The 9,451-nt window shown below is 36.0% G+C and overlaps 1 protein-coding gene across 1 annotated transcript; it reads left to right on the top strand.

Moving 5' to 3' along the window:
• The first annotated feature begins 5,907 nt into the window (after positions 1-5,907).
• On the top strand, positions 5,908-6,536 carry h2bk1 (H2B.K variant histone 1). The gene is made up of 2 exons (XM_084732564.1): positions 5,908-6,090; positions 6,172-6,536. Exons 1-2 carry the CDS (start codon positions 5,977-5,979, stop codon positions 6,406-6,408), a joined length of 351 nt encoding a protein of 116 aa, XP_084588690.1. The 5' UTR covers positions 5,908-5,976; the 3' UTR covers positions 6,409-6,536.
• The last annotated feature ends 2,915 nt before the right edge of the window (positions 6,537-9,451 follow it).

The following is a 9,451-nucleotide window of genomic DNA, read 5'->3' as shown; positions in this document are numbered from 1 at the left end:
ACAGCAGAAATCTGCCAGACAACAGAGAGAAAGATGGCCTTCACAATACAGTCAACCAACAGCAGCTATTCAATGTGAGTGGCAGTCGCTGCAAATGACCTTGCATAAATGCTGTCTGAGATAAGGGCCTATTCATATGTAATCTACTGCTCTATATCTGCAGTGCACTTGTAGAGAACAACATTGAGGAGGGAAGAAAAAGTCCAAGACCTTGTACACAGGAAAGGCAATGTACTATGAAGAGATTTGGCGATAATTACAGACTGAAACTGGGACAAAAATGTGTCATTCATCAGTGCAAATAGAGCCATTTCTTATAGAGAAAGAAATAAAAGCAGATATTTTAGTAAATGTACGACAGTATCAGAGGGTCAGGGAAGTTTTATACCAAAAGCTTTCCATGTACATCCTGAAGACAAATAAGACGGGTAAATGTCTATTCTGCTGCTCACTGAACTATGCCATGCTGAATATATATTAAAGGGATAGTAGTATCAATCATTAATAGTATCAATAGTCAGCGTATTAGCTACAATACTTCCCAATCAGCAAGCAGAGAGAGGGAGCAGCATGGAAGCTAAGGAATGAACTGCTGTGGACAGAGTCAGCAATGAAAAGCATTTAGCCAATTAAAAAAGGTCCATCTAAAAACAAATTCAATACCAGCTTAAGTGTATGCTATATTTAGAATATTTTCTCTGTTTTATTTTGCTGTCTGACAACCCTTTCTGATGGAAAACTGCCATTATGATATCACTCTCTTCAAACCTACCAAACTCCAAAAGCACAATAGGTCGTTTTCCTTTGGTTAATACAGTAGTTGCTGCATCATTCAGTTAGGTTTTTTGTGTTTTGCATGACTACGAGCTAATCTTTTAAAACACAAAAGTCCCACAATAACTCAAACAAACTAATCAATCAAGGTGGTGGCAGACCTACAACTCCCGTGTTCTGTAAGACAACATTACTGATTTTGCCAGTGGTTGGTTTGGAGAGAGCCATATTTGTCTTACGTTACAGAGGTTTCCTGTCGGAAAAGGCTGTCTAGCAACAAGGTGAGTCAGTGAAAATATTTTAATTATAGTGTACACTTAAAATGAAAACGGATTTTTTTTAGGTGCTTTTGCTGCTGACCCTGTCCACAGCAGTACATAGCTCAGCTGGCTTACACCAGGATCACCACTGCATCTCCAAACTGGGGGAATGCCACCTGCCACATAACCCGACTATGGTACCCCATACAACCCCACTTCAAAAATCTTAACTATCCCTTTAAGTAATGAGCCCAGAGCTGGTTAAAATTCCAAAAAGAGTCAATGATGAAGCTGTTATTGCTAATCTCCACTGCTTATTACAGCTCTCTGGTGTTTGCTTTGACATTAATGTCAATTTATTTCACTTTACAACCTAAACAGCCGAATTGAGAAACATTCTCACACTCAATGCTCGCTTGCTACAAGATTATTTATGATACATATGCATCTCAAAATTGTGTTGAAACATGTTTAAAGCCAATAAAATATGCCAAGCGTTGCTATGAGTGTAATGAATGAGTGTTGTTGATGAAGTGTTGTACCAATGTTGTAAGAAATATGCATTGTATGATTAAAGGTATACAGGAATTTGCATTCGGCTCCTTCAAGTGCCTTGGATCTCATAAATCAAACAGACAAAACAGCTGTGATATAGGAGCTAGGACATACAATATTCACACACACAACACATCAGACAAGATGGATACATCTTTGAATTGTGTTACTGGCTTATATTCAACTGGTATTACAATGTTAGGAAATAGCTCATTGATATAAATAGGAGATAATCTTCAACTAAAATCAGAAAAATGGTCAAATGGTCAAAATCAGTAGATGCTAACATGTTTTACAGTCAAATCTTGATGTAGTTGGTTCTCAGATATGCCATTATACTAAACAACTCAACAATTACACACTGAGGGCCAATTTAGAAGTCAAACTTTTCATCTAATAAAGAAAATAAAGGCCTGGGGCAGAAACATTTCATCCCAATTATCAGCATAAAAATCTTAAATTTATCAAGATGTTCTACACATAAAAGTGTCTGGAATCAAACACAAGCTTAGTGAAGTAAACAAACAAACAGCCCCATTACCACAATCAGACACCAAGTAAAACTGAAATACATTGTGTGTATAACATCAAGAGGGTGAACAAACCCACTAGGGGGCCTTAAAGCTGCAACACTGTGCACTTATTGATGCACATATAAACTGTGCACATAGTAGCTGCCTTGGTCTGATATCTGAATGTGATGAGAATATAATTTGTGAATAACTCAATTATAATTTGCCAAAGAAACCAAAAACCAACTGTACACAAAACTGAAAATACTCAAGGGCCTTTGCATAGGTGGTTTGTTTAGACATAAAACAGTGTATGCACCAAGCAAATACAGTCTGGCTTTAAATGGTAGCGGCCTAACACAGCGCTCCACTATATTAAAGAGCTGCAATAGTAGACATTAATATGGCAAATATAGCTGCATTTTTTTCAGACTGACACACACTAAATGAAAGATGACACAAAATGACCTTAGGCTTTCAGGGCTGGTGTTCTTGGGCAGAGTATCCGCTTTAATCCAGTCTTGCTCATAATGCCATACATTTTTAATAAGCAAAGCCTGAGTGTTTGTTAATCTGCAAACAATGCAGGCCTACATGTAGAAACCGTGGATCAAGAGTGAGCTTACTTAAACACTGAATGTGACATGACTACAAATGCAGCTCAGAAGTGTTTTCCTGTACATGTTATGGTATTTAAATATACCCTTAGGTCTAAAATAGTTTGTACACTAAGCTAAATGGAAGATTACAATGGATTACAGAGGAACATACTACAGGTATACAATTTCACTCATAAGGTTTCATTAAGCCTAAAAACTGGGGCAAGTGTGCCACCCAGTGGAAACCAATAGTATGTGTAGTGATATAACCTCTTCGTGGTATAACTCAGTCTCCATTTATCACATTACTGCTCAGCAAGATCTGCAACCACAAAAACATTAACTGCCTTAATAAAAAAAATTTAATATGTTTAGGAGGTCTCTTGGCTACAGTTCTAAGTCTTCTCTGTAATCAGTACTGATCTTATCTTAATCCTACAAACATATTTAACATAGAAGTACTACCGCCTGGGGTCCCTGAGGTCCCTAAGAATAAACTACTGTACGAAAACTACATCATAGCAAAATGTGAACTTACTCCTTTCTTACAGCACCATTAGCTATGTATTTAATGTCATTTGAGGGAAAAAAAAAAAAAAAAAAAGATTATTATGCTATTATTTTAGGAAAGTTGCAGCTAATTTACATATTGGGCAATAAAATATAAAGATTTTTATATAAAGATTTTTTAAATATGAAAAATAATTCATATTGTGATAATCATAATAATAGCAATATTTCAACTTAATTATATAATGAGGTCATACAGTTACACACGGCAAAAATAAACATGTTTAAGTGAAACTAACATTGCCACAGGCTTCACAGAGGAGGAAAATGTGGAGCAGCTTCAACATTGTGGAAGTGGTTTGGTCACAAAACATCAACACAACACTGTAATATGTAAGACATGCAAGTAGACTATAACAACAAAAGAGAGCAAAACACCAACCTAATCTCACTGCCTCAAGCAGAAGCACTGACTATGCAGAGAGTCAACAGCTCAACAGCTATTGTGAGTTGTAAACCAAAAATACTTTGCAGTGTTTTGTCATATCATTAAGAATATCGTTATTGAAGAATACTCTGAAATATTGTGATCTTATTTTAGGGTCGTGACACCCACCCCTACTCCTTGAAAACGACTGACAGAGTGTCCTTAACCCCCACTTTATCCACAAGTGTGGGTCAACCTCACACAAACTGCAACATAGACAAACTCCTTAATATGTTCTGAATAAGAGGAAAAAATTCTTAAAGAATTGTACGTAGGGAAAGTTTGAAAATCGCCTATGATTCTTGCAAAAATGCCTTTTTAGCACAGGCATTTTGTGAGAGAAAAGGGGTGAACCTCAGAACAGACTATCTGACAAATATTTATTACTCATAAAAGGCTGCTCCTCCTATAAAAAGTTGTACAAAATCCAAGTGGTGGTTCACAGTTGTTTCCTAACCATACCCTTTTGCAACTTTTTTGCTTCATAAAAAAATAACTTTAATCAACATCGCTATATTGGTATACTTGTATATGAGGCAATATAAACTGCCACTAATCCATATATATAATGGCATGATGGCAAACTTATTTAAACATGACTTAAAACAGTACTTTTTCAAAATATTTATGACTGACAAATTGACACTAATCAACATAAATGTTAACATTAACGTACATAAACTCTGTTTAAATAAAACTTGTTTTTATTAGAAAGATAATGTAAGAAAATCAGCCCACTAGATCATTCAACCCGTTTATGCATCTAAGGGATAAAAATTTCCTTTTGCACATGCACTGTACTGTGTCACACTCCATGTCTCATTTAAAGTATGCTTGATTTTGGACAGTGCTGAACCTTTTGTGTGGACATCAGACGAGAAGACATGAATAAACCAGTTTTTTAAAGCCACTACAAGGAGTTTTTCATTAGTTATGAAACTGTCTGTCTCAGTTTACTACTGATGCCTCTATATTATCTACATAAGCAAATGAGACCATCTCCAGGAAGATCGGCTATTTCTATATAGTTGTTATTCTTAATGCCTACCAAAGGCTTGGACTCTCCTTGAAATCAGATTAAACATGCCTGTGTTTACATTTTCCCCAGTAAAGTTAGAGAGAGTAGTATTAGCCAGTTTAAAAGAAGTGGCAGGATATATTTATGTAGATCATTTTAGTTTTAATGTTGTATTTTGTGGTTCTCACACTTAAAACACTACGGCTTTTATCCACAGAAGCCTCTAAAATATCATAGATCCTTGTAGTACTTTTGACATGGGCACAATAGTAAACTGTAGCATCACTGATTTCAGCATTTTTCAACACTTTGCACCAGTTGGATTTCTTGCAATTTGTGTGAGGTCATGTCCTATGATGTCTGTACTACTGTGCAGTAAATCCGAGAGACTAGGTAAGGACCCACAGGTGAGTCACAGGAAATTTTATTTGGGCCACCAAATAAATAAGACAATTCAGAAAAAGTCTGCTAATTTGAGATTACACCTATTGAAACGCATTTTAAATGTGTGCATTGTTTACTAATGACAGGAAAAAATGAGATCCTGTTAATTACAGCTAAATGGCCATATTTTGTGTCATTTATGAAGTAGGCTAAAATGTCCAAATAAAACAATGAGACGGTCTGATAGCTCAACATAAATGCATTTATTTCTCATCTATTATTTCTCATCCTTAACTCCATTTGTTGTCTTTGCTAAGGCACTAACATTCCCCATGAACAGTAACAGAAATCAATCTATAAGGTGGATAATTTAAAACTGATGGTGTTTTGAAGACATCAGGTTTGACATATCACTTTTGCTGTTGAGTATTTTATTAATCAATTTAGACACTCAAAATTGTTTGTGTTTTTTTAAACAGGGGACAAGGGAAAGGGGAGTGTGTCAAGAGAACACACAACATACTGTATGTTTCTGCATGGTGAAAATATTAATAAAAGAGTAAATAAAACTAAACAAACTAAAACACAAAACAATGATATGAAATTGAAGAAACCAACAAAGTCATGAAAATGTAATAATAAAATAAAGCACCCAGGAGATATGAGAAAAAGACTGCCTCTGGGGTCTGTGGGTAAGATTAATGTGGAGCTCAAGTCTATCCTTCAAAAACAAATCAGGTGTGCTAAATCAGTCACTAATTAGCGCACGCTACATAAACAGCTGCACATGAGCCAGAAAACTGGGATAATTATTCCTAAACGACCTGATACAACATCTGACGAACTTAATATTGTCAAGTTCACACGGTTTCAAAAAATGACTAATGATATATCGAAAAAGAAGGGGAAGAGTTCAAGTGAGAAAAAGGCGAAAAGAAAGGCCAAACGAAGAGAGACTTACGCGATGTACATTTATAAAGTTTTGAAACAGGTGAGTGCAAAAAAAGCGCACGGAGCTTTTAACTTTTCTGTATTAAAATGAACCAACAACTATTTCCCTCTGCCTTCAAAGGTTCATCCGGACACCGGGATATCGAGCAGAGCCATGAGCATCATGAACTCCTTCGTGAACGACCTGTTTGAGAGGATCGCCACCGAGGCGTCACGGCTGGCTCAGTACAATAAACGCTCCACCATCACCAGCAGAGAGGTGCAGACCGCGGTGAGGCTGCTGCTGCCCGGAGAGCTGGCGAAACACGCCGTGTCTGAGGGCACCAAAGCGGTCACAAAGTACACCAGCTCCAAATGAAGACCTCAACACACTCAAAGTTGTTATGAGAAGCATTTCAACACTGTGCATCAGTGGCTTTGTAAGCAGGCTGATTTGTATGACTGCATTAAATGCACAAAAAGCTGTTTTTTCTTTTCATTTTTTAAAATATTTCCCTTTTTTTAATTGGAAGGGAAAGCAGTGACATGCCAGTGTTAACCACTAGATGGCGTAATTGTACATCTGTCACATTACAGGCATACTGACTCAAGAGTTTAATAAACAGATCTAGAAATGATACCATACATCATACAAGGGGACTTTGTCCGATATAATTCTTTTTCAGAAAACTTATTTTTTGTGTATTACAGCTATAAATCTTCATATTTGCAGATGCACTGTATAAATGTTATTTTTATTAAATGGATTGTACAACGTTACAATAAACTACATTCAGGGGGTCAGCATGACACTTTTCTTCAATACGAATTTGCTTAGCACTATTATTGGATTGTATCTAGCTTTCAAGTTTAGTTTTGTCTAGTTTTTAACAGCATGAACATTGCAACGGCACGCATGTAGAAGAAATTAAAGAGGTTTGTAGTCAAGCATGTCAATTCATTCCCCATCTTCACTTTTTTTTTGCAACTACTTTTAACCCCACACTCAGTACAACAGACGGAAGTGTGGTCGAGGATCACAACAGTTGTTAGTATAAACAGAAGTGTAAATTATACACTATACTCATAACAGTATACTGGAGATTAAAACACAGAAAAAATGTTTATCATACATGTGTAACAACATCATGATAAACTTATCAGCCCAAAAGCAAAGTGATCTGTGTGTCTTGACCAAACAAAAATAAAAGGGGTTGCACAAAGAGCTCTGCAGACCCGACAGCTGTGTCCTGCTGGTAATGTTAAGCTAGCTGCTGATAACGAACCAGGGCGCTAATATAAATCAAAGCTAAAAGTTAGCTACCGTCAGTCAGCTCATCTGTTTTTATCTGCTAAATGTGACATTATTCTACTGCAGTCATACAGAGGCACTGCAAACGCGATGGGAAAGACGCGTACAAGCACTTATATAAGCAGCTAAAGATGTAAGTAAATAAGAATGAGCCAAAGTGTCTTATCTCAAGGCAAATCACGGGCTAAAGCTAGTTAGCTAGCATGTCAGCAAAAGTTAACCTAGGTTAGCTAGAGCGTCATGGTCACCATGACATACAAGACTAATATTACCGTTTAAACTAAACAAAAAAAGTGCCATTTGAAAACGCTTACCGATGTTTTGAAGACGTCTGTACAGTTTTGTAAGTGTATATCCAAATATCCCGCCTGCAACAACCCGACCAAAACAAGACTTCTAACTCTAACTTAAGTGGCAACTGTCCATACAAACATGGCTACCGGAAGTGACATTGCTTTGCTTGTTTGCGAGGCCACTACACAAATAAATTGGACAGGTTGTGTGTTACTTTAGTTTTAAAAAATGTGAATATTTTGAAATTAATAAATAAATAAATGAATAATATATCATATATATATCATATATCATATATCATATATCAATATATATATATATATATATATATATATATATATATATATATATATATATATATATACACAGAAGCCGAGAACAGCCATTATCTTGAAATCAGTTAATTATTTCATTATCTCAAGATAACAAATCAATAAATCTTTATTTGCATAGTACTTTTCATCCAGGTTAGTACAACTCCAAGTGCTTGACAGATGACTGACAAACTGACAATAAAACAAAACAAGTGAAGACTGTCATAAAAATTGAAATAAAACTACAAATGAAATTGACACAAACAATAAAAAAATGTTGACAATGACATACAATAAAACAGATTTAGAGAACACCTAGACTGAGAACCGAGAAAAAAACAGTATGCTTGGTACATACAGTCAGTGAGGTCTGCTTTCAAGTGACAACCAAACTTGTAGACACAACACACCAGTCCCAAAGGACACTAATAACAATACATTATAAACAATATTGACAAAAATAAAATAGCAAAGTACTGGCAGATAGTAACACATAATGGCTAGTAAGTGCAAGTGGAATCACTAAGTCTGCTACACCAGCATGCAAATATCTTGACAACAGCATTTGATTTCAGCGTAAGTAGTCATTATTGATCAATCATCATCACATCAGAATATACTTTAATGACAGTGTAACACAGGCAGAAATTATACTGTGTCTTTCTCTTAGAGATAACATTCATATTAGTCATGGTTCAAGTTCACAGGCAGTTTTATTGTAACTTCTTAGTCGACTGCTCGGCCCTGTGGTATAATATTGTATGACAGTCAGAGATGGGCACATATACGTCTATAGCTTGTTAAAAATTACAAACACTTGCTCATCAAATGTATCAAAATATAAAAAACAGGTATGGAAAATGTATTTAATTAAAATTCAAGTAATTTGCATTCCATACAAGCTCAACTCTCATTTCAGATACCTTCAATGTGGGTTTGACTTAAACCACACTGATGAAAGACAGCTCTGCTAATTTCTCACATTAAAGTGATGAATCAGGAAGTCAGAGGATGGGAATTCAGGGGTGCATGCTGGGTGGTTTTTGTCCATCCTCACCAGAAAAATGGCAATGTAGGTCATCTGTGCATTTATGTTTATTGCTAGGCAGCGCCATCTAATGGCTGTAGTAATTATGACAAGAGCAGTATAAAGATTGAGACTGTCTGCATATGGAGGGCTTTTCACAAACCTGACCAAACTGCAAGCATTTCACATTATCCACATGTTAAATTTGACATGATTTATGTCATGTGACTTCATGACATAAGGCTACATCATGTACTTAAGGTCCAGTGCACCTGTCGCTGGTACCCTCCAGTGGTTATAAATGTTATTTTGGGAGTCACTGACAAATGGCCTGTCATTTAGTTATGAGGATGTGTTGATGATTTCTAGCTGGTAGATTATTTGTCAGTTCTGGAGCACATGTGTTTGCTAATTGCTGTTTTCTTCTTTAGTGTCATTCAGTAAGCAGCCTTAGCAGCAAAACCTGATCATATTT

Source organism: Lutjanus erythropterus, chromosome 12, assembly GCF_056507025.1.
Source record: "Lutjanus erythropterus isolate fLutEry1 chromosome 12, fLutEry1.hap2, whole genome shotgun sequence".
NCBI classification, from domain to species: Eukaryota; Metazoa; Chordata; class Actinopteri; order Lutjaniformes; family Lutjanidae; genus Lutjanus; species Lutjanus erythropterus.
Note: the sequence above shows the minus strand (reverse complement) of the source record. Positions and strands in the feature narration are given on the sequence as shown.

Coding starts and splice junctions, on each gene's coding strand:
- h2bk1 (XM_084732564.1), top strand. CDS start 5,977: ATGACTAATGATATATCGAAAAAGAAGGGGAAGAGTTCAAGTGAGAAA. Junction 6,091..6,171: donor TTTATAAAGTTTTGAAACAG/GTGAGTGCAAAA, acceptor CTGCCTTCAAAG/GTTCATCCGGACACCGGGAT.